The sequence below is a fragment of the Muscardinus avellanarius genome (assembly GCF_963383645.1).
Source record: "Muscardinus avellanarius genome assembly, chromosome: 1".
In the NCBI taxonomy this organism is placed as follows: Eukaryota; Metazoa; Chordata; class Mammalia; order Rodentia; family Gliridae; genus Muscardinus; species Muscardinus avellanarius.
Window position 1 is genome coordinate 152,504,537 of NC_137786.1, and position 26,286 is coordinate 152,530,822.

Sequence of the window (26,286 nt, forward strand, 5' to 3'; positions counted from 1 at the left end):
GAAGTCACTTCATAAAGAACAAAATCATTTACTGACAGGCAGGAAGAATTTGTTTAAGGCCTTAGGATACATGTCAAGCTAAATTATGAAACAGAATTTTTTAAAGGGGCATTTGTAAAGACTTTGTCATGGCTGTCAAAGCCACTGAAACTGTTTGGAGCATTAAGCTTCATGGTCAAATATACCTTCTGATCTGAAATGCTGGCTTGTACTGGTATGTTTATCCTTTTCACTGTTAGAAAGGTTCTTCTGCTCTGAAAACAACTCTTAAAAAAAGCAAAAATTTTTTAATGAAATCCAGGCTTGAGGGAGTAACAAAAATCATTTTTAAATTTAATTTATACTTTAAAATAATTTTATTAGTGCATTGCAATTTTATATCATAGTAAGATTCAATGTGATAAAAGCATATATATGAAGAACACTCTTATGAACCTCTTTTTTGTGCTGGTTGGGTTCTAGAAGCAGGACTAAATAAAAAAGAGATGGTGCTGTGATGCAGGGAGGCAGCGCAGTGGTCAGCTAGGGAGCAAGGACTGTCTGTGAGAATTGCCCTGCAGGGAGAGTAAATGACCTGAACTTCTAACCTTCTCCCCCATTAACCACTGGATGCAGGCCCCTGAATGGTGGCCTTCGTCTAGAGAGGTCTGCCTTTGAGAGGCAACTCTATCTGAAACCAGACCAGAGAGAGCTGAGAGCTTCAGGCAGTGTACTCCTAGTAACAGAAGCAACAAAGCTATTGAAGGGTCTTGGTGGGACATCTCACTGGGCATCACTTAACATCAAACAATGACATTTTATGATAGCTCACCTCTTGGTAAGATGAATGCTTCAAATAAAAGAATTAGCTGGACATGGTGGGGCACACCTGTAATTCCAGTACTCGGGACACTCACACAGGAAGACCCCAGGTTTGAAGCCAGCGTCAATAACTTAAGGAGGCTCTCAGCAACTTAGGGAAATCATGTTTCCAAATAGAAAAGAAAATAGAGCTATGAGTATAGCTTGGAGTTAGAATGCCCTTGGGCTCAATTCCCAGCAACACACACGAACACACACACACACAATTATCACTTAAATGCTTCAGAGATTTTTAAGGTAGAAAGGCCCATGGAAAAAGAAGAAAATGAAGATGAAAAGGGTCCAGTGATTTTAGATGAAAGCTATAAAGTGATCTACAAAAATCTGATGGACTACCAGGAGTCGCATTAGATACCATCCACAAGTTCCACATAAGCCATCTTGAAGAAGGCAAACTTGAGAGAACTGGGGCTGAACTTCAGATAAGCCTGGACTGGGCGGCTCAAGAGCAAGGATATCTTACTCATCAACCACCGCCAGTGCTTAGAACAGTGCTGGATCCACAGTAAAGATGATGATATGCTTAATAAGGAAGACCTTTCCCACAAAGCTCTCAATAGATGAAACAGCCTCAACATTGTTTCCTTCACCAGCCCAAATAGAAGGCAAGGTGACTACTATGTGACATGGTGGGAAGAGCTTCAAATGTCAGGCAGGTAGCTAATATTAATGACTCTCCTACTGGAGTCATTCTATGATTTAGAATGCCAAGTCTCGTTTCCAGTTTTTTTTTTTTTCTTTTAAACTGTCCAATTTAACCAAGCAGAGAAAGAGATTACCTTCATTTTAAATCAGGGATGGCCAACATAAAATCTAATTCAGGGCTCCTCCCACTATAGTTGTTATCTTGTCCAAAGATGTAAATGGTTCTTACAATCTTTATTTATTTAGTGATGCTGGGAATTAAATCAAGGGCCACGTGCATACTAGGCAAGTGTTAAGAACAGTCTGGTGTACTAGCTATACCTCCAGCCTGATTGCTGCAATTCTGTAAATATTTACAATCTGTAAATATTTATTCTGTAAATATTACAGTTAACTTGTCCTCAAGTGATTGAGCTAATAAAAAGGTGCATGATGAATAAGCATTCATTAAGAAATTAATACTCACACATCATTCATAAATTGTTGCAATTACATGTAATCCCAAAAGAGTAACATGGGCTTCACTGTCCTAAGTAAAAATAATACAAATATAAAAGCTAATTCTTGGTGATTATAATAAAAATTAAATAAAATAAAGAACTACTTCTGAGCCTTATGATAATATCTAAACCAAGGGATAACAAAAGCTATGATATTTTTCAATTACTAAGAATTTGTAAAAGTAAGCAACCACAGAACCCTAGTGTCAGAAAGAAAACCAAAAGGAGGTCATTTTCATCCAACCCTATAAAGAATGTATTGTTCCATATTTTCCATCAGCCCTGAACTTTCCTTCTCACAATTTTCAAGGAAGTCTGTTTCCTGTAGGATAGCTATGTTGTTAGACTTGCACAAATTAAAGAAACACTTGTTTTGAAAGAGAAAAGGCTGAAAAATAATAACAATGCATAATACTTCCAAATTCACAAAACACTTTACATAAGAAATTTCATTTAATTTTTTCAAAATCCAAATGAATGGCTTTGAACTCTATCCACTGATACTGACCTATTCACGGTACCTCTAACAAAGTCTTAGAATAAAACATGTAGACCTCAGGCTTTTAAGAGTCTGAGCAAATACAAGAGATGAATAGAGGTAAATAAAAGCTCAACTTATTCTCTTTGCCTTAACTCTCTGAGAGTTGTTTAGGACACAGCACTATTACAAAGGAGCAGTACACTTATTTTTTCCAAAGCACTTATATGTTTTTGAAGAAGTTTAAAAAGGATGTACATTTTTTAAACTCTGTGTATATACAGCTATAATTTCATTTTGGTTCCTGCAATCTTAATACTATTTTAATGTATTTCATCCTTATTTAATATATTTTATCATCCTATTTTAATGTATTTTTTCATACTATTTTAATGTTTTTTTTTTTTTTTTTTTTTGGTGGTACTGGGGTTCCTGGAAGCCCTTCTTCCTCCGGGCTACACTCCCAGACCTATTTTTATATTTTTGAAACAAGGTCTCTTACGCCAGCATGGCTGGCTTCGAACCTGCACGACCCTCCTGTCTCCGCCTCCCAAGAGCGGGGATTACAAGCGTGCGCCACCACGCCGGGCTAATGTATTTTATTATTAGCTTTTGCAGTGGAATTTAGGCATGTGTAGCAAAACTATAAAGTTTCAATCTGAAGTTAACTTGGCAATGATAGGTTTTAGACAAGGATCCTTTCTGCTTTTCTTAAAATTAGCCTAAGTAATTACATATGATAAATCCCTAAAACATGGTTAAAAAAAATTCTTAGACATACAACGTTGTGAAAGGAGTTTTATGAAACGGTTTCAAATTTATATAGATGAATACTCAAAAGCAAATAGATGATTTTATAAAGTGGCAGTTAGGATAAAAGCATGGAATAGTCCCATAAAAATAATGAAATTTGAAACTGATTATTCATAAGTGGAATTGATTCTTTGCTAAGCACAAGCACAATTTTTAAGGCCGCAGGGCATAAATAACTAAAGAGAATTGTCAACATGAAAGACACTGTAAGATTCCATAGAAAATCCACTTAGTATAACATAACTAATAAACTCAGCTACCTAAACTTTCTGGCTCCAATTGCCATAGCCACTTGTGGGCCCAATATTTTGATGTTTAGATGGATTTGCCTTTTGTCTTGTAAGGCATAAAAAGAAAATGGCTGTTGAACTGTTTCCATCCCTCAAGCTAATGCTGAGATGAGACACAATTGAGGAGCAAAACCTTTGGCGTTTGATCAAAGTATACATGTCAACTCCACTACTTAATAGCGACTGCCTCACCTACCTGTGGCCAAATCAGGCCATCCTTGGATGTGTCTAGATGCCATCTGGGAACTGCATATGTGCCACGTGATCAGAAAGAAAGGCAAGTACTCTGAGTTAAGGCTTTACAGTCAGGGATGAGCAGGCAGGGAGAACTGGGTGGATGTAAATCTGCAGGAACATCCACCCAAATGACACTCAATTCAAAAATGTCCTATTTTCACCATTATGTGACCACCCAGGCTATCTATTTTGGCATCTTTTAATATGCACTGCTTTTTGTATTCTCTCTGGGGTGGGGCTTGTAGAGAATTAAACTCCTTTTGTACCCAAAAAAACAAAATATTTCACATTTCTCCTGAATTTAAAAGTTGCTCTGTCTCATGTTTAGCTCTCTGGAGGATATTGCCCAAGAAAGATTTGGAACTGTTTTGAAATATAAGCAATAAATTTCACTATGGTAAAGTCATAATGAAATAAAAAAAAACTGAGAGAAAAGTGGGACAGAGAGATGGAGACTGAAATAAACTGCAGGCAAAGTGCTATGGCTCTGCTTTTTCTCATCAAGAACATTTTCATCTTCATGATTTCACCATCAAGTGACTCCATTTTGGCTCCTATCTAACATTTTTGTACGAATTTGCTATCTGCAATAAATGACCCTTCTCAGCATCTTTTGGATTTATTAGATTTATAGAACTGTTTATGGAAATGAATTCTAACTATTAAATGCCCCCACACCAAAAAATAAATATGGCAGACTGAAAGGAAAAATAAGATACACAGGGCTTGGATTGGGGTATATTTAAGGTAAAAGGACATGCATGACTTTTAAAACAAATAGCAAGAACTGTGAAAGAAATCAATGTTTTTCTGTTTTAATTACTGTTGTTATAAATTCTATTGGAACAATTACTTGAGTGACTTCCTAGTAACTTCTTGTAGACCTTGAAAACTAAACCTGCCACTTTTCCTAAGTTCCCTATGTAATTTTCATTTATAGCCTTCTCCATGCAGCCCTCCAAATCAGGCATCCAAGCCCTTCAGTCTTCAGAATTTCACTATTAATGGAGAAACAGTATGATATACCAACTGTGCTGCTCTGTGCCGAACACTGGAGATATAAAAATGAGTAAATCAAAAACTGTCCTCACCGGGCTCAGTGGTGCACGCTTGTAATCCCAGCATTCCAGAGGCAGAGCTGGAGGTTACTTCGCAGACAGCCTCAGTTACTTAGCAAGGCCCTTTGCAACTCAGTGAGACCATTTCAAAAACTAAAAAGACTAAAAAATAGGGCTGGGGGTGTAGCTCAAAGGTAAAATGCCCCACTACCACAAAAGAAAAGAAAAAGTCCTCCAGGGGTTTAGTTGAGAGTGTAAGAGGCACATGTCAAAAGATAAATTATAACCCAGCTTAGAGGCAGTGTTGAGAGGGAAAAGCATTCAGTGATTGCGAAAGTTCACATATTGTAAGCTGAGACCTGGGCTGGTCATTTGAGTGCAAAAGATGTGTGTATTTTGGGCTTTATTCCTTTTGCCAAATGAATTTTCCATCTGAAAAGTATAATAAGGGACAAAGGAGAACTGATAAAAGAGGAAGGAGGTGAAGCGAGAGATCCAAAGGAAATATAGCAATTATAAAGGGATCAGGTAAAGGGGAAGAGGAAGAGGTGGTTTTCACCAGTTAAGAAAGAAATGCAAGATAGAACAGAGGCAGGTAGTGAGGGCAAGAAGGAAAAGAGTTAGCTGAAAGTGTGCTCACCATCTCAAAGCCTGCTAGAGTAGCAAAGTAGATAACAGATGATATAAAGTAATGGATCTGAGATTATTACTCAGATCCTCAGGGAGAGATGGGGGACCAGGTAAACAGGAATGGTGATACCAAATTCTACCATGTCTTGATCCAGGAGGAAACCCGCAACAATGATGAGCAAAACACAAACCAATGAAACAGAAGCAAAATCTGAAAAGAAGGAAAGAATGTTCTTCTTTGAAGGAGTTTACAATTCAAATCCAGCAAGAGGAGATGGGTGGGTTGGGCACAGAAATTTACTGATGCATGGAACTGATGGACAGGTAAGCACAGGTAGAGAGAGGGATTCTTTAACAGTTCTGTCATCTCTCTGTGAACCTTCAAGTACTTGGAAATCCAGGGGTAACTTCAAACAGAGAGAGGACCAGAGTTCTCCTTGGAGATGGAATTAATACAGAGCAGAGCTTTGTGTTACTCAACCAGGAACCTTATTCAAATTTAGATGTCGATTTTATTCATTTTAGGTAGAACCAGAGGTTCTATAATATCTAATAAGACGCTAGAAGATGATCATAGCTCCTAGCCCACATTTTGATGGTAAACATATAGAAAACCCTTTTTTTCCTGTCTGCTCCCACATGAATAATTGATGACAGGGGCAGAAAGCACCAGCCAGGTCATATAAACATAACCTAAAAGAGACAGTTGAAAGTGAGGCCAAGGAAAAGCTGAAATTGGTCCAATGCTGGAAAAGAAAAAATGAGGAAATCAACATTTATTATCAATTTTGCTCTTGGCATTTACACACACACACACACACACACACACACACACACACACACACACACGTCAACACACTCTCATAAGTCCTGGGAAGGATCGGCATTACCTCTTACTTTCATGACAGTTAAGGAACTGTCCTGATGCCACCAAGTTCACACCTGGTGGAGCCAAAATGCAAAACAAAACCTACTAGTTTCAAAACTTGTGTGTTTTCCTCTTAACTGAATCTCTGAAAAGCCAGACTCAGGATACAGCCAAACCTGAGGAAAGAAGTTTAGGTGAGGCCACATGAAGGTACAGTCTTACATTCCTTCACATGGAATGCTACCTGATATGTAAAGAAAATGTAATGAACATTCCTCCCCTAAAACTCCAATGTATGGAAAAACTGAAATGAACAAAGTATAACAAAATTATACATGCATTTGCCCAAAAGAGTCTTTTTCTTCAAGGCATAAATTAACCCCAAAATTCCCTAGAAATTAAGTAAAGTGAACAACATAAGAGACTCAAAAAGACATACAAGAAAATTTTTAAGTATAAATGCATTTGAACTCTAATTTTCAAAATGAAACTTATTTCTGATTTCACTCAGCCATAAAATATCAAGAAAAATTGAACAAATACTGTGTAACAATCTAATTGTAGTGGATATAAAAAAAAAAAAAACCTTGAATTTGGCTTAAAGAGACAATACATTCTCACAATGAGCTCACCAACATTACCAGCTGGGACCAGTTAACCACATTTACCAAATAAGGCAAGTATTCCAGTGCCTGGAATCTTTTTGCACTGAGCTCACTTCACTCCTCACTGGGTTCCTACAGTAATTGAAGAGGTCATCTCTCCAAGTCAGAGTCAGTAAATCACCAGCTCGCCATGCAAACGTGGACCACATAGTCTCTGGAGAACACTCAGTCTGCCTTCAGATTTATTCTACTGACCGAATATAGAAAAGAAAGATGCAAAATTGACTCTAAATGCAGAACAGTAAGAAGCAGTGTTAAACCAAATCTATTCATAAAGTCAATGGGAACAGTTTACTACTGTGAATAGAAAAAAGGGCAAACCTTACCTAACTTCTCTCAATATATTTATTCACTTGCAAGCATATTGCTTGTTTCTCTTAGGCTTAATTTACACGAACATATTCACAAATTTCAAGATTTTGGACTAGCAAATCAAACCACTTATCTACACAATTCTAAAGAAGCAAATTTTTCCATTTTTAATTGGTTGTTTTTGTATAGTGAAGAACAGGTTCACATAGACAAAACAAAGCCAAATCTATGGTGAGATCTACCATATTCTTACCTAAATTAACCTTTTTAGCAATAGGACTGCCCATCACATTTAGCAGTTCTGGATGACATCTGAAACCTAAATAAAATCATGGAATTGTAACATGAAGCAGCTTTTACTTGACCTTATCTCAGACATTTAAGCATATCTAAAGAGGTAAAAAAGATTTTTCATCTTTTTTTCTAAATTGTTTTTGTGCCAAACCATAACCCTAAGCTGAAAATCTGTATTCCCTTCAAAGGTAAAATATTTCCATGAAAATAAATATACTAAAAATTTTAAAAAATAATGTTTGTGTTACAAATATGACTTTTAACCACCAATGTTCAAAGTCACATCCAAGTTTATCTTATAATAAATTCTGTGGTTTCCCAATATGAAGTTGCTATGGTCTGGATATGGCTTCAGAGTATCCATCAAAGGCTCAAGTGCTGAAAGCTTGATCCCCAGTGCAGGGCCACACTGCTAGGTGGTGGAACCTTTAGGAGTTGGGGCAAAGCCGGGCATGGTAGTGCACAGTTGTAATTCTAGCACTTGGGAGGCTGAGACAGGAAAATCGAGGTGGGCAGACAGTCAGCTACTCAGTGAGACCCTTTGAAACTCAGTGAGATATTGTTTCAAAATAATGAATAAAAAGCAGGGCTGGGGGTGTTGCTCGGAAGTAGAACCCCCCGGGTTCCATCCCCAGTACTGCAGATAAATAAGAGTTGGGGCCTAGTGAGCGATGATTAGGTTGCAAAAAAGGATTAATGCTATTTTCTGGGAGTATATTTTTTTTTTTTTTTTTTTTTTACTGTCCCAGGAAGTCCCAGGGGAAGCAGATTGTTATAATCGAGTCTGGCACCTCCCCCGAACCTTTATAGCTTCCTTGCTCATATGGCTGTGGCTTCTGCATGCAGCAGGTTCCCTTTCTGCTATGCAATAAACAAATGCATGACACTGAGTTCCAATAAAACTTTACTTATGAACACTGAAATCTGAATTCCACATAGTTTGAATATGCTACAAATTATTCTTTTCATAGAAAATAAAATATAACCATTTCTAGCTCATGGTTTACACACAAATAGACAACACTGGATTTGACCTGCAGTTTGCCGAAACCTGCCTCAAAACAGAAAATTAATGTTTTCAAATCAGCACCGGAAACAAATGTCAACCTTAATTCTGCAGAGTAGAAACCCCACCCTAAGGTAGAGGAGAGAACAACAGCACTTGGGTCCTTTGCTGAGAGACTTGCTCTGGGCTGTCAAGTGCAAACTGTAAAAATACCAGAAGCTGGTAGATTTGCTCTCTTCTGTCACACTTCCTTTGGGAATTTGGTAACAGCAGAACTCAAGGACTCATAGATAAACCTTCCTTACTAAACAAAAAGACAATAGTTTCTTAAAGGAAAACCGCTCTAGTTAGGGTCTTGAATGTCCCTCAAAGGTTGCCAACCTGTGGCACCACTGAGAGATGGTGCAATGTGTTGGAGGTGAAGTCTAGTGGGAGGAGTGCAGGTCACTGGGAGTACGACTTTTGAAGGGAATATTGGGACCTCAGTCCCTTTCCCCCTCTTCTTTTGTTTCTCAGTCACCATAAGGTGAGCGTCTTCCACTGCCACATGCTCTCAGCCATGATGTGCTGCCGACAAGCCCAACAGCAGTGAAGGCCAAGTGGTCAGGAACTGAAACCTGTGAAACCCTGAGACAAAATAAACCTTTCCTCTTTTTAAGTTCATATATCTCAGGTATTTGTTAGGGAAACAAAAAGCTAATTAACAAATGCTATGGTAGACCAAAGACCTATACTGGCAGAAAAGAAAAGCACTACAACAACAGGGACCACTGAGGCCAAGCAGAGAAGGAGATGATACCCCAAGGAAATTGGATGGACAAACATATGGCCCTTCTGTAAACTCCATGGAAAAAAGCCAGAGGGCTCAAAAGTGTCTGTAGTTCACTTTGTGCTATCAGTGGCCGTAAGGAGCAAAGACCTCTGTGACCTGATGCAGACCTGAGGCTGTCTACTGGCACTCCTGCTGGCCTGCTGGAGAAGTGACCAGGTACCCTCAGGGTGGACAAAACTTACCATTAACATTCAATATAAATATTGATGAATTACTGGCTGGTAGCTGGATTTTTTACTACCAGCCTTTCACATTGTGAAAGGCTCATCAACTGTCTTAAGATTGAAGTCAAGATTCCATCAGCTACAGAAATAAAGAATCGTGGTTAGGAGCATGGGGCAGCCTGAGTTCAATCCCTGCTCTCTTCCTTACTATTTATCCAATCCTAGGCAAATTATATTACCTTCCCCAAGGGTATTACCTTACCCTTTTCTTCATAAGAAAAGGATGAAAATAATGAACCCCACCTCACAGAGTTATTATAAAGCACATGATGTATGCCTCCACCAACTTTTATCCCATTGAGATGTATGACTACAATGCACCAATAAAAATTTAAAAATAAATAAATAAAAGAGATTAAATAAAGCTGGGCATGGTGGCACACACTTGTAATCCCAGCATTTGGAAGGCTGAAACAGGAGGATCGCAGTTCATGGATAGCCTCAGCTACTTAGTGAGGCCCTCTGCAACCTAGTGAGACCCTGTTTCAAAATAAAGGATAAAAAATAGGACTGAGGGTATAGCTTGGAGGTAGAATGCCCCTGGATTCCATCCCTAGTTCTGCAAAATAATAAAAAATTAAATAAGTATATGTGAGCTGCCTAGAATACTGTCTGAAAAATGTGATTGATATCTACCATATCCTGGTCATCATTATTAAAAAGACTGTTACTAAATTTAAAAAAAAACCTTATGTAGTACAAAACTCTCCATTGTTCTACCCCAGCTGGCTACTTACTGACTCATTTCTCAAAAATTCTACCTTCATCATTCCCGTACATATACATACTAAGCTTTGGCTTAGTGTTCACTTATACTGTGGGTTACATGACACACTGCTGGTTTATACAATCAGTTTCTTGGGTTATAACCAGCATTTGTTTTAATAGAATAGATCAAAATAAAATAGATAATGTCAAAGTCTATTCCATAAAGTAACAGAATATGTTATTAGAATATACACTCACTAAACAGTGATATAAAATATACTTCTTAGGTAGTCATGTCAAACAAACAAACAAACAGGCCAGTCATGGTGGCTAATGCTTATTTATAATCACAGTACTAGGGAGGCTGAGACAGGAGGATTGTAGGTTCACTGGCAGCCTCAGCTACTTAGTGAGGCCCTCCACAACTTAGTGAAACCTCCTTTCAAAATAAAGAATAAAAAACAGGGCTGGGGATGTGGCTTGAAGGTAGAATGCACCTGGGTTCCATCCCTAATACCACAAAAAATAAATAAAAACAAAGAAAAAAACCAAGAGGAGCAGCTATAATCATACTACCATATATCAAGCTTCTAAGGCAGGTCACAGATTTTTTTTTGTTGTTGTTGTTGTTTTTGGTGGTATTGGGGTTCCTGGAAACCCTTCTACCTTTGGGCTACACTCCCAGACCTATTTTATATTTTCACCTGGAAACAGGGTCTCTTAAGCCAGTGAGGCTGGCTTAGAACCTGCATGATCCTCCTGTCTCCTCTGCCTCCCAAGTGCGGGGATTACAGGTGTGCACCACCATGCCCAGCAGGTCACAGATTTTTTATATCACTATGTCCTTCCTTCTTCCATCTTCTCTTTTGCCTGGAATGCTGTTTTCCCTTGCACTAATTTGAAAATATCACCCAGGCTTTCTATTGCACCTACTATGTGTCTAAGCTTCACCGCGGCCTTTGTCAGCCTCTACTGGTTAGGCGTAAACAAAAGCTCCTTCTTCTGTGTTTGAAAGCACTATGAACATACTTCAAGTATTTTTATTTTAAGTATTCCAACTAATGCCATTCCACCACAATTATTTGTTTCTCCAAGGTTCATTCTGCCACAGTGAAAGTCACAAGAACAAGCATCAGATAATGTTTGTATGTGCCCAAGGTCAAGCAACATGGCTGGTACAAATCAGATCAACACTGTTTAACCGAATGTTCCAATAACTGAAGATAGATGGCAGAAAGCTAATCAAATTTCTAATGATTCAAAACTGGGAAAGGAAGATGAGCTAGTAGATGACACCCTGCATACCAAAAAGATCTCATCACTTTGGAAGAAAGAAACCAAAATCCTTAATAAAATCACACTAAAAAGTCTATTAGGCAAGTGTGGGATAAAAGGGCTGTGCCTTAAGAGCTTCTAAGAGTATATTTTGATCTGAATAAATAAAGTGGCATAAACAATGAAAGGTAAATCAATGCACTGAACTAAATGGAGACTGATTTATCTTTTAATGCAATAGTAACCAGGTGCTCTTGATCTTTTAATGCTGACACCTCCTGTCAGTTGACCATCACAGCTTTGATACAAGGGTGCTCAATACATTATACTGATGAACTACATGTGAAATTTTTCTTAATTCTTGATATAACAAAAGGTTTCATTAATTTTGTAGAGAGAGCAGTCCAATGTTCTTCATTTAATTTTTAAATCTATACAAGTTTCTAAAATAGTTATATCACTGAATCATAGTCTTTAGATTTCCTGTTTCCTGTTATTTCAATGTATATTATAAAGTCCTAGGACCAATTTGACACATACAGAATATAGGTGAGGACCAAAAGAAAAGAATAATAAAACAATGTAAAAATTCAGATACTGACATAATTTATTTACAGCATTTCTAAAGAATAGATTTTTGGGGGGGGGGGGTAAACTAGGGACTAGGGTACATTCTACCTCTAAACTATACCCCCAGCCCTTTTTATTTTTTATTTTGAAACAAGTTGTCACTAAGACACTGAATGGTGCTGCCTGTCAAATACAAGACCAGCCACTGACTCCTTATCTCCAGAGGATGTCATAGTACTTTTTTCCCCCAGTGGTGGTGATGGGGGATAATACACAGAATGTTGTAAGGACATGTGAATAGTCTATAAAGTGATGAAACTGTCCTTGAACCTGCAATTCTACTGTTTCAGATTCCCAAGTACTAGGATTACAAGATTATGACACCATGTCGAGCTCCAAAGAATAGATTTTTAATTGAAAAATGTAAAGAATTCTATAAAAATTATTTGTAAAATCCTTCATATTTCTTCCTTAATTTCCCAGGTCATCCTAATAATAAACTCTTAATATTTGTACATTTTCTCAATAATTACAGAATAAAATTAAACAGAGGGTGGCTTAACTCACTAATGTTTGTCATTTTATCAGTACTCCACAGTTAACATTAGTGATGTCTGCTGAAGATCTACCTACTCCCAATAGTTGAAAAGTACTCCTGTTTGTATCTATAACTTGCTTTGAATGCTCAAATATAAGTGGAAAATAAAATGTTTTCAGTCTTACTGAATTCTTGTTTGATTTTTCTAAGAAGTAAATATGAAGTCACTAAGTTTTTTAGAACATTTCTAACCATTTATATTTGAAAAGAAAAAGTAACCCATAGCTTCTAAATGATTTCAACGGCTATTGGAAGAACAGTGACCTTGAACAAAGAAACTATGAGTAAAAAATAAAGCATACGGCAATACTCCACGCCAAAGTAGGTTCTCACAAAATATATCTAGAATAAATATTCTTGTAGTAAACCCTTCCGTAGCAGGGCAGCTAGTAGATGTTGTAAAAGAGGAAATCATTCACAATAAAATCAGCCCTTGCACTAAGAAAACCATCTTCTTATATAACATGAAGCTGCAAAATCCAGAGGGAAATTTTGCTCTGTGGAGATGTTCCAAGTGGAGACTTTTGACTCCTCTCCAGTGTCCCTACCAACAGCAAGAGACTTAGACAAATTTCATTGCTTAATTGGGATTTCTCCCTTCACTGGATTCACTCTAAGTGAATGCATTTGCCACAGAAATACTCTGTTACAAGGAAACAAGCTTGATTCTCATCCAAGAGGGCTGGCCATTAATGAATGAAAATAATCCTACCATTTAGCAAGATTTCACTCTCAAGATCACTCAGCACAGATTAATCAGTGACACCAAGAAGGCCACTATATTGCAGAATCAGCTAGAAGGTTTATATGGTACTTGTAAATAGTGCTAAAAATTTTAAAACTATGTATCTGACCTAAAAAGGTGGCATATAGATGTTTTGTAAAAGTAAAATTTATGGGTAAGCCTAAAATCTTAATTAGGTATTGGAATTCAGACATCAGCATAAGGAATCAGTAGGAGTGAAAATAAGGATAATCTTATCTATAATTTAAGTATAATCAAGTTAAAATAACTTCTTTTTCTAACTGAGCTCATAGCAGCCACTTAATAAAGCTGTACTAACCCACATATGAATGTATGTATATTCACACAGTAAATATACAGTGACTTATTATATACATTGACTTGAACTGAAAACTGTTCAGCCCAATGATCTTGGGACTTGTCTGTACCTAGGGGTCTAACTTTATGTGCAGTTCGTTTTTTTTTCCAGTGGCTGATATAAAATCATGACGCCTTAACACAGAGAGACACTGAATAGTGCTGCCTGTCAAATACAAGGCCAGCCATGACTCCTTATCTCCAGAGGATGTCATAGCACTTCTTTTTCTAGTGGTAGTGGTGATGGGGGATATTACAAAGAATGTTGTAAGGACATGTGAATAGTCTATAAATTACCAAAAAAGGTTTTTAATTCCTACAAAAAAAGGTGGATAGGGTATAATATGTAAATTACTAAAATTAGGGACCAAAAAGCCTGAATTCAGGTTCCAGCAAAAAGACTTGTTCACCTCTGAGTTGCTGGCAATGCCTCTTAATCTTTTTGGGTCTCAGGTTATTTATCTGAAAAATGAAGATACCTTCTACTTCATAAGACTGCTAAATTTAATACTGTCCCATAAATTTTATACTGTTATTAATTATAAGTTATATCCATTTAAAGTTCTCTTGATAGGTACCCCCATGAACTACATTTATCAATATTCTATAGTTAACACAGGAAAATGAAACAGGAAAAACTGTCTGTCTCTTCCATGATATAAATAAGGTAAACTAATTTATATGCATGATAACCTTATCAACTTTTCAGCAGTACTTTGTTATAATGAGAAAAATATATAATAGCAATAATTACAATTGATTATAAAATAAAAGCAATTATCACTGTAGTATTTATTATGAGGAAGATACTATGCCAAGCAAATTATATGAAATATCTAAATTAAGCTACTAATTAGACCAATCACTTAAAGATAGTTTTATTATTTTCTACATTTTTCAGAAGGGGAAGCTAAGGTTCAGAAAAGATTAATTAGTTTTAGTTAATTTTTTAGTTAAGTACCAGGCTTTATTTTAAGTTTATATGACAACATATAACTCACTGTTAAGTATTATAAAACACTATAATCTCACTCCCTCAAAGGAGATTACAGTCATTTTCTATCATAAAGATGAAAAAGAATTAATATTGTTGTATACCAAACACATACTGGTATTATTAGAGAATGATATGCTCTATTTATTATCCTTACTTTTTAATACTTTTATTGGTGTATTATAGTTTCATGTCATAATGTAGTTCACAGTGATACTGACATACATGCACATAGCACTTTAAAATATATGACTCTGCTTTTTGCTAGTTAAGATTACCTCAGCCCATTTGCTTAATTTCTCTGTATTTCAGCTTCACCATAAAATAATTCAAACAATTTTCTTATCTAATATTCTGATTATGAGGATTAAATAAGTTTACATATAAAAGGGCTTAGAGCACTTAAACAGTATATTACAAAAGGTACCTATTGCTATTATCAAAAGATAAATAATAAAAATCAGTAATTTTGCAACCCTATATACATAATAGGGTCTAAAGATAGAAATTGCAACAATGGGAATTTCAGATAATTTCAAAATAACTATGACTGGGTTAGAGATATAGTTTAGTGGTAAAGCATTTACTTAGGATGTATGAGACCCTGTGGGTTCAATGTCCATACAGTACTGTAAAATCACAAAATGAAGATATCACATGGCTTACTGATAGTTTGCCAAGAGAACTCAGACCCCCAATATAGTCAATTGCCAGAGAGTATCTGTCTAAGAAACAATCAGATGAGCGGCCTTTAAACAGAACATAAGAAACCATTCCTGAGCATTTTCTGTGGGACCTGTTGACAACAGGAATAAAAGGTATGATCTACTAAGTTCATCCTCTGACTCTATAAACCACATTCCTTCAGATTTTTCTCAACATAAGTCCAAAATGTCATCTATGAAATTAGATAAAACAACTCAGTTGAGGTGCAAAAATGTTAAAATTTGGAATATCTCAATCCTTCTAGAATTTTCTCCATCATTCCACTGCAGTCATTTTTCACATGAAGAAAATCTAAGGCAGAAACACCAATTGTGACAAGCCCCTGTGGATTTTTTTCTACATAATAAAATAATCACATGTGTAAGACATGTATAAAAATAATAAATGTTCACAGACAGAATCAAACTCTACTATAGAAAAAACAAAGGGAGAAAATTTATCAGGTCCCATTACTTCCTTCAAAATGAAATCAATGAGCCAGGCGTGGTGATGCACGCTTGTAATCCCCACGCTTCAGAGGCGGAGACAGAAGGATCCTGCAGGTTCGAAGCCAGCCTCACTGGCTTAAGAGACCCTGTATCCAAATTTTTTTTTAAAGTATAAAAATAGGTCTGGGAGTGTAGCCCGGAAGTAGAAGGGTTTCCAGGAACCCCAGTACCACCAAAAAAAAAAAAAAAGAAAAAGAAAAGAAAGAAATCAATGTTTTAAAAAAATTTACTAGAGCTGGGTGTGGTGGTGCACACTTGTAATCCCAGCATTTGGGAGGCTGAGACAGGAGGATTGCGGTTCACAGCCAGCCTCAGCTACTTAGTGAGGCCCTTTGCAACTCAGTGAGACTCTGTTTCAAAATAAAGAATAAAAAATAGGGCTGGGGGTGTAGAATGCCCCTGGGTTCCATCCCCAGTACCCCCCCAAAAAATCTACTTTGAAATGACTATTATATTTATTTCTATATTAAGACTAAGACTATAGAAGAATATCATATGATTTCAATTAAAGTCTTATTAAAAACAAACCCACTGTCTTGAAACACATTTCCCACATAAATGAACATCTATATTCCAACTTTTATGGACAATGTTTCTCAAGTTTTTTTGTAACCTCCGATGAAACAAGCCAGTATTAGATGCCCCGGGTATGCAGGGATATTTCAATTCAAGGGAAACATGCTAAGTAGAGGTTCAATTCAAAGTGGGAAGCTGGGCATATTTGAAACACTTTTATGACTAAGATATATTTCACATAATTGTTTACTGACTAAAGGTAAAGAAAACAAAATATTTCATAAAAGAATCTTCTAAAAAGTAGCTTGAACAAGTTCAAAGGCTGCTAGTCTGAGGAACTGAGTTCTGGTCCACACTGTGCCAAAAACTAGCTGCACTGTCCGTGGAAAATGAGCACCTGGCCTCCTTATAGTCAGTGCCATTTCCTAAAATATGTAATAGTCTGATGTGTACCGATGTTTATACACACATATCTTTTTCCATAATGTATTGTTTTAAGAACTCAGACATGAAGCTCGACCTATAATTTGGAGTCAGAAACTATGTAGGAACAGGATGAAAACAGCAGACATGACTTAGAACAGCTCCCTCCGAGAACAAGGAGATCTTCAGTACTTCCGTGGAAGTGTAGCAGTCACTTGATTCTAAAAGTGTCCCCAAACAGACTATGTTTCTATGTATAGATAAGTTCTAGGTGGCATTACTTTTTCTGCATATTTGCTTTCCATTCATTTTCTAGAATTTAAGCCAGCAGTGTGTCAGGAGATAAGGAAAAAAATAATACTTGATTAACCTGCTGACACGTATAATATGCATGCAATATGTTCAGGCTGTAATACAATTCCATTCTTTATATACTGGCAGACCAAAAACCTTTAAATAAATACATGTGAAACAATTGTTTACAGATAATTCTTCTAATCTCCAACTATTGGGAAAAGCAAGACTCATCTCCTCTTGTCCCTTAGTTCAACAATCCATCATTAATCTTTTCTAATGCTTCTCACAGATGCACCACATTTTTCCCCCACAACTGGAACACACAAAATATCTCACTTTCCACAGCAAAGGATCAGGTGTCTCAAAGTTCCACAGAGCGCATGACTAAGGAATGTCTGTGGTCCATGGATTTTATCCACTTCAGTTAAAGTGGATCATCTGGTCCTGAGACAAGGGCCCTTTACTCAGTGTTTTCCACCCCTGTATGCCATGCAGATGTGCTACAGGGAGTGCTGACTGTAATGGAAGATTCTACACTTAACTGACATCCCTATCTTTCCATACCAACTTACTGACCCAAAAATGTTAGTGGGAGACCACCCATGACAGACTGTAAGAAGCAACAGTGTCGTTTGCAGAAATAACTTTATGAAGCAAGTACAAAAATACCCAATTATTAGGGAGTAAAGCAATTTAAAAAATAAACAACTTCATGTGTTTATTTCACTATACTAAAGGAAAGTTGACATAAATGTGCTTTTCAGAAGAAAATGCCTTTTTTTCCCCCCAGAACTTGGGTTGGAACCCAGCGGCATTCTACCTCCAAGCTACATCCCCAGCCCAATTTTTTATTCTTTATTTTGAAACAGGGTCTCACTGAGTTGTAAATGGCCTCCCTAACCAGCTGAGGCTGTCTGTGAACCTCAATCCTCCTGTCTCAGCCTCCCAAATGCTGGGATTACAAGTATGTGCCACCATGCCTGATGAAGAGAATGCCTATTTTTAATTCATCTTTCACTTTTCTTAAGAGGAATTATTTAAGCCAGGTGTGGCAGCACACACTTGTAATCCTAGTACTTGGAGGCTGAGACAATAGAACAATAGAGGTAGGTCCTCTGCCTAAGAGACCCTGTTTCAAAATAAAATAAAATAAAATAAAATAGAGCTGGAGGTACAGCTCATAGATAGAATGCCCCTGGGTTCAATCTCCAGTAACTAACACACACACACACACACACACACATAATTACTTAGCAACTTAGAAAGAATATACTGCAAGAGCATTAAGCAGATAAATATAGAGAATCACTCCCAGAAACAGAACATGTGTAACAATCCTTATCTCAAGACATTATTGGTTTCATTTAACTACAAGTTTAACCTCTGGGTGAGTAGGTTAAGACATAATATCCTTTGATCTATTCAACAACAGACAGTTTACACAACAAAATAAGATGATGTTATTGCTTTTGCCATGATAGCTAACCTAAATCTTCCAATAAGAAAGTAGCAATTCACAGAAAAATGAAATTTACTTTTTTTAGATGGACCAGAAAACTTGGAATATCTTTTAACTGAGAAATAATTTTTTCATAAAGTTCTTTAATAAAATTCTATAAAATATCATTGAAGAGGTGAAATACATTATAAAGAGAATCTGAATAAAAATGGCTTCATTTCAGGTCCATACTATCTCTGATTTCCTAGTTCTATGATCCTCATTTTCCACATCTATAAGCAGGTGTTAACACTACTGCCTACCTCACACGTTGCTTGTGAACATTAAATAGATCATAGATAAAATAATTCAGTAAAAGTGCTTACTATATATCTCTCAATAAAAATTAGCTATTGTTATTTTTAAAAAGACTCTCTTTTTTGTTGTTGGTGGTGGTGATTTGTGGGACTGGGGACTGAATCCAGGGGCATGGGCCTTGCTAAATTGCTGAGGCTGGCCTCAAACCTATGATCTTTCTATCTCAGCCTCCCAAGTACTGGGATTGAAGACATGAGTCACCAAGCCTGGCTTAAAAAGACTCTTTTTCAAAGAAAGAGATACCACATTCATGTTATTTTCTCTTTCTTTCTTTCTTTTTTTTTTTTTTTTTTTTTTTTTTTGCAGGTCTGGGGATGAACTGCAGACACATTCGACCTCCAAGCTACACCTCCTACCAAATTTTTAATCCTTTATTTTGAAACAGGGTCTCAATTAGTTGCAGAGGGCCTCACTAAGTAGCTGAGGCTGTCTGTAAACCACAATCCTCTGGTCTCAGCCTCCCAAATGCTGGGATTACAAGCGTGTGCCGCCACGCCCGGCTTCATGTTATTTTCTTCAATCTTCTGTCCACTTACTTCCAGTTTCTTTTTTTCTGTCTTGTTTTTCTTTCACCAAATATCAAACTTAAGAGTATTCAAGTTATAGAGGGCCTATGTACCCTTAACTTTTTCCACTGTTCTTTCAAGGGTGGGTAACATGATTTTAAAGAACATCTACAAGACTGAATTCTCAAATGTGTATTTTTAACTTAGATCTGAATACATACCTGCTGCTTCAACATTACCCCTTGTATGTCTGGGAAGAATCATAAATTCATTCATTGGGAATAAAAGTTCAATTTACCATCACTGCCATCCAAACATAAATGTGGCCTATCTCATATGTGATGAGTACCCACTCAATTATACAACCTGGAACCCTGAAGCCTTCCATTCCATACTTCCATCTCAGAATGTTTCCATTTACCTCTGAGACAGTTCTCATGTAGCTCCTTGAGTCCAGAGCCACCTTATTCGTTACCTTATTCTAGACTGGCTTGCCCACAGGTAGCCTGGTCTCCTCCAATGTGACCATGACATAGCAGCTAGAGCAATGTTTAACAATATAAAAGGGTATCACTTTTCTGCTTAGAACTATTCTATTCCTTAACAGAGTCCTTAGGATAAGAAGTAAAACACCTTGGACCATCATAAAACTGTGTAAATAACTTTGACCTCCTTTGTACTCCAAATATATGGGACTTGCCTTCTTCTAAAATGCCTGCATGTTCTCAACCCTCAAACCCTTTATTTATACCCATTCTGCTCTCTATTCTGGTATATGAAGAAGGTTTTCTCTTTCCCGTAATTGTATTCCATTACTAGCTACTTCTTTCTTATAGTTTAGGTTGCTAATTATCCAAGACTTCCTGCAGAAGGCATTTCCTGAATCTCTGGACAAGACCCATTAATTATCCCCTTTCAGAGCATCCTGGACTTTTGCATCACAGTCCTCAGTGCAAGTGTAATTACTTTAGTGTCTGTTTTCCACAAAAGATAATAAGGGATGTGAGTGCAAGGATCTTGTCTCCTTTGTTTACAGCTGTAATTCTTAGTCTTATCAAATGCCATGCTTGCTACATATGGGCCAACCATTGGATTGATAAATATTTGTTGAATTAATAAACATAATAGTGGTTTGGTTTATTCCTTGACATGAAAATTGCACATGATTGGTGGGGAAATGCATATAAAACTATTTTAAGACAAACTGATAACTTATGATAGGAAATAGGACTACTTGATCCTATAATAGGAAAAAAAAATCTAGAAGGGAAATGGATATCTGAGAAAGTCCTGTATGAAGAAAGAATCTTTTTAATTTGGGGGAGTGAAATAAGTTATGAAGAGCTAGAAAGACTTCAAAAAGTGAAGGACAAGGTATCTTCCAGGAAGAAGGAAAAGTTTGGGCAAAGACATGGTTGGAATTGGGTATATAGACAATAGTAAACAGATAACTATACCTGGTGGGAAGATATTTTTGTAGCAAATAGCAAACTTGTAGAAAACTGCAAGAACCACTAAAGGTATTTTATTACTGGAAAGGTTTTATCATTGATATGATCAAAAATGACAAAAATTTGTTGGCAGATTAAAATGAGGGTGGGGAAAACAATTAGTAGGCTATTACAATATTTCAGACAGAATATAAAGTGGAAAGAAGCAGAAATAATTCTGCAGTAGCAGGAACTGCATTGCTGGAATGGGAAGGACTTTGTCACTGACTAAATTGAAACCCATAACAGAAAATAAGGTAGGAAACAATAAGTTCTGTTGCTGAAACCTTCAATTTTCTGTGCTTATATGATTTTGAGCAAGTAATCAAAATATGGATCCAAGAAAAAGCATTCAGGTAAATTTCAGATAAGCTTGAGAGGAACAATTAAACATTAATGCAAAAGCTTTTTTGTAAGCTTTTCAGTTTTCTCCCAAAAATATATTTTATTTATAATAAAAAATACAAAGAACAATAAAGTTCTTTAATAAATATTGGCTAAACTTTCAATCTATCTTATGTCTCAATTTTACTTTAGATATTAGAAACAAAGACTTTTTCATTTTATCATATTCTTACCTCTCTTCAAAAGAGTTAATTTCCCCTAACAACTGATATAGAAGGAACCCACTTATAATATGCAGACTTTTCCTATTCAGTAGAACCATGATATCACTTATGTTTAGAAGAATTCCAGTCTTTGTAATAGGCTCTGTGCAAAAAGTTTAAAATGACGCACAGAATATTTTATTTTATTTTATTTTATTTATTTATTTATTTTTGTGGTACTGGGGTTCCTGGAAGCCCTTCTACCTCTGGGCTACACTCCCAGACCTATTTTTATATTTTTTTATTTAGAAACAGGGTCTCCTAAACCAGCGTGCGCGGCTGGTTTTGAACCTGCGCGATCCTCCTGTCTCCGCCTCCCAAGCGCGGGGATTACAAGCGTGCGCCACCACGCCCGGCCCGCACAGAATATTTTAAAAGGGCATTCTAATATTTAAATATGTTAACATCTGAAATTATGTCATCTCCAATTATCAGAATATCTAAAGAACAATAAAAAGTAATACTTACTTTTGCTGCACCTATCTGTTCTTTTCGAAATTTCTCCAGTGGTGCAATTAATACATCATTAGCATTTTGAATCTGAAATGAAAAATGCACATACATTAAATCTAGCATAACAATACCAATTAAATTGAAAAAATGCTCAATTCAATTTATTAAATATGGTTTTTGTTCTCATCTACTTCTATAAATATACCTTACACATTGTACAGTATTTCTCTACTTCATAATTAAGCTGTTTTCATATACCATTTCATTTGATACTAGCAAGAATGTGAATGATATAAAAATAAGTACTTATTGTGGTGAAATTGTAGTTTGAATGTTTACATTTCTTCTTCTAAGATGTAACTAAAAAGCAGAACATAGGGTATTAAATTTACAAATATCTTTAATTACACTGGTATAATACAGCTAGTTCAAGCAACATTTTAAAACTGAACCATACAAATGTTCTTCCATATTGCCACTAGAACACTAGAATTCCACAGCTGCAAAATAAAATAAGGCTCATATTTTCCTCATATCTAATTAGATTCTTCACACTTGGGATTTGCCTGAATATTTTCAGAATATTTCAAATCTGAATAAAATGGTATGTGATTTCAGTTCAGTGAAAATATTTTAGTCTCAAGCTCCAAATTGGGGCTTAAACTTTAAACAGTTTTATCCTTTAATACTTACCTGTAAGACTGTGAGGGGGTAAAGATACAAGGGTCAAGAACTGGATGCAAGGGGACAGAAATTTCTAAGGATTGCATTATGCTAAAGGGGATCTTAATTTAAAAACAACAAAACACCACCTTTAGAAAGGATTAAAGTAAAAATGAATCCTTGTTAACAAAATAAATAATTTATCCAACCTCTGTGATAACTGAACATGATCTATTATATAATGAGCAAATATCAAGATAAAGATTTTATTCATTTTTTATATTTAAATATTTTAAAACAAAATCATCCTATTTTAAAATAGGTAATAGAAGCCTGGCATAGAGATGAGTGCCTGTAATCCTAGTATTTGGGAGACTGAAGAAAGAGGATCACAGGTTAGAAAGATAGCCTGAGCAACTTAGTGAAACCCTATTTCAAAATAAAAAAATTAAAAAGCTGGGGATGTAGCACAGAAGTAGAACACCCCTGGGTTCAATCACCAGCACCAATAAATACATACATAGATAAATAAGTTGAAAAAGTAAAGAGAAGTTTCTCGTACTATTTGATAACTTTTTTGTTAATTTGAAATAATGTATTCTTATAACTTTTTTCTAAATTTGAAATCATACATCAAACTTTAATGAAAGGTTTTCACTTTCATGTATTTTTATTACTCTTGTTAGTCTCTAGTCACGTATTTTTTCTTAAATACACAACCCAAATGCACAGAGAAAACACACAAAAAAAATTAAAATTAGAACATTAGCCGGACATGGTGGTGCACGCTTTTAATCCCAGAATTTGGGAGGCTGAGACTGGAGGATTGTGGTTCGCAGACAGCCTCAGCTACTTAGTGAGGCCCTCCACAACTTAGTGAGACCCTCCTGTTTCAAAATAAAAAATAGGACAGGGGGTGTAGCTCGGAGGTCGAATGTCCCTGGGTTCCATCCCCATACCCACCAAAAAATAAAAAAAAAAAGAACGTTTATGTCCCTTCCCATGATCCTAGCATTCTCAAACGTGCAGAAAAAAATTAGAAGACAATCTTCGAATAAGAACCTGAAATCCTATGCTGTGAAAGCATATAAAGTAAATCAGCTCCCAAATTCACTTCAAAGACACTGAGGGCCAATTGTAGATGGCTCTGGTGTCCATCACCTAATTCCCACTTGTGAGCTCAGACAAGCATACCCCCAGATCTGCTGGGCAGATGCCAATGGGCAGCCATAATTAGAAAGAGAGGTAACATAGCCCAAGTCTGCATGAGGAAAAGACAGAATCATGAATGCTTCAGCATTACTTAGAGGAATACCAACAATAAAGGCTGCCATTAATTGGATGTGGCAAGTACTTCACAAGCATGTTTACAATTAAAATAGACCTGAATATGGAATCTCTGCTGGCTTCTGGTTTTGAGAATAAAGAGATAGCAACCAGATAAGTCAGCTATATAGCCAGGGAAGGAACTCCAGCCTCAAATGATAAGGAAGGAGGTCAGGTGGCTGCAGTGTTGACAGGTGGGTGGCAGGAATTGCAAAGACATTCTGGGGAAGACATAAAAAGACCCAGGGACAGGTTAACTAGAAGAAGAGAGAGTAATCACTGGTGATGCTATAGTTTGACTCAGACACTGGAACTCTGGTACCTTGAGACCTGGGATAATGAGCTGGGGGAGTGCCTTTGACAGAGATGGAAAAATTACAATGAATTTCACTTTGAATGCATTATATCTGGATACATATATTATATCTACTATATCCCATGAAGACTCTGTGTCAGAATATTCCAGCCCAACACAGTGGGACATGCTTTAAATTCCAGTACTTGGGAGGCTAGGACAAGAGGATTACAGATTCAAGGCAAGCCTCAGCTATTCAGTGAGACCTTGTTTCAAAATAAAAATAAAATAGAGCTAGGCTGTAGGTCAGAGGTAGAACACTCCTGAGTTAAATATCTCACACACACACACACACACACACACACACACACACACACACACACACACACAGGAAAATAAAATCCCATTGTACAATAACAGAACTAGTTAATAAGGGGAAATTTTTTAATTGAGAAGGAAAGGATTAGAATAGAGAAAAGACAAGAGGACCCACATGTTCAGCCTTTGACATCCGCAATCATATCCAATGGTTTACATTTCTGGAGCGCTCATACAAACATGACCTAGGAATAAAGCAAAAGTCTAAGGATTCCTCCTAAAGGAATTATCAACTATCCTCTGGGACAAGTACTATCTTCTATCTCTCTTGCTTCCATATTTCTTAGTTTATTCTTCTTTTCCTTTTGGATTAGCTCCATTATTTCCTCTTTTCCCTGTGCCTCCATTTGGATAATGCAAAGCTAAATAAAAAAAAATGTGGCATAGGTATCAGAAATTTTTAGAAAATGAGAGAAAGGGAGAAAAACATTCTATAGGGTAACTGAGATAAAAACTGAAATGATTTGTTGAGTTACCTATGTTCCAAGTGCTACACTAAGCCCTTCACAATATAAAGATTAAAGCAGATTTTATATAAGTAATGAAGTCAAACATGTAAAATCATCTGGAATATGTTAAGAACATGAGTGTTAAAGTTATACAGGCACAGCATATTTAAATATGAGCTCTAAAATTGATAATCACACTTAAAAGTCTTAATATTTTTATATGAATTAAAGGAGAACACACATTTTCCAAAACCATTAAGATAGATTTGGCATACAGTGGGCGCTCAATAAGTGTTAGCATTTTCAAAAAATTGACTAAATTTCAACTTCATGTTTATAACCATCTTCCACAGTCTTTTAATTCCTCTCAAATGATTTAAAGTGTAATTATCCTAAGCTCAAAATCAAATTCCAAATTAATTTTTTTGTGTGTGTGGTACTGGGGTTCCTGGAAACCCTTCTACCTCTGGGCTACACTCTCAGACCTATTTTCTTATATTTTTATTTGGAAACACGGTCTCTTAAGCCAGCAAGGCTGGCTTCGAACCTGGCGATCCTCCTCTCTCCACCTCCCAAGGGCGGGGATTACAAGTTTGTGCCACCACGCCCAAACAAATCCAAATTAATTTAACAAAACAGTACTACATTCTGAAACTGGATAGTAGATAACCATGAGCGTAGATTTTTTCATAACACATTATAACATAATCTCCTCCAGTTCCCTCCATTTCCCTGTAAATTATGTAATTGTGTTTTTCTTTACGGCTGAGTAAAATTCCATTGCGTACATATCCCACAGTTTGTAATCCATTCATCTGTTGATGAACATCTTGGCTGGTTCCATAGTTTGGCTATGGTGAATTGTGCAGCTATGAACATCAATACACATGCA

General features: G+C 36.4%; 1 protein-coding gene across 3 annotated transcripts in view; it reads right to left on the reverse strand.

Moving 5' to 3' along the window:
- The window catches only part of ARHGAP42 (Rho GTPase activating protein 42), a gene marked incomplete at both ends in the record, with an annotated part of 271,441 nt that overhangs the window by 77,214 nt on the left and 167,941 nt on the right, over positions 1–26,286 (reverse strand). For all 3 annotated transcript variants that reach the window (XM_080701664.1, XM_080701663.1, XM_080701662.1), the window contains one exon: positions 22,299–22,370. In XM_080701664.1, coding sequence (XP_080557790.1) covers positions 22,299–22,370 — 72 coding nt within the window. The remainder of the gene's footprint in view (positions 1–22,298; positions 22,371–26,286) is intronic.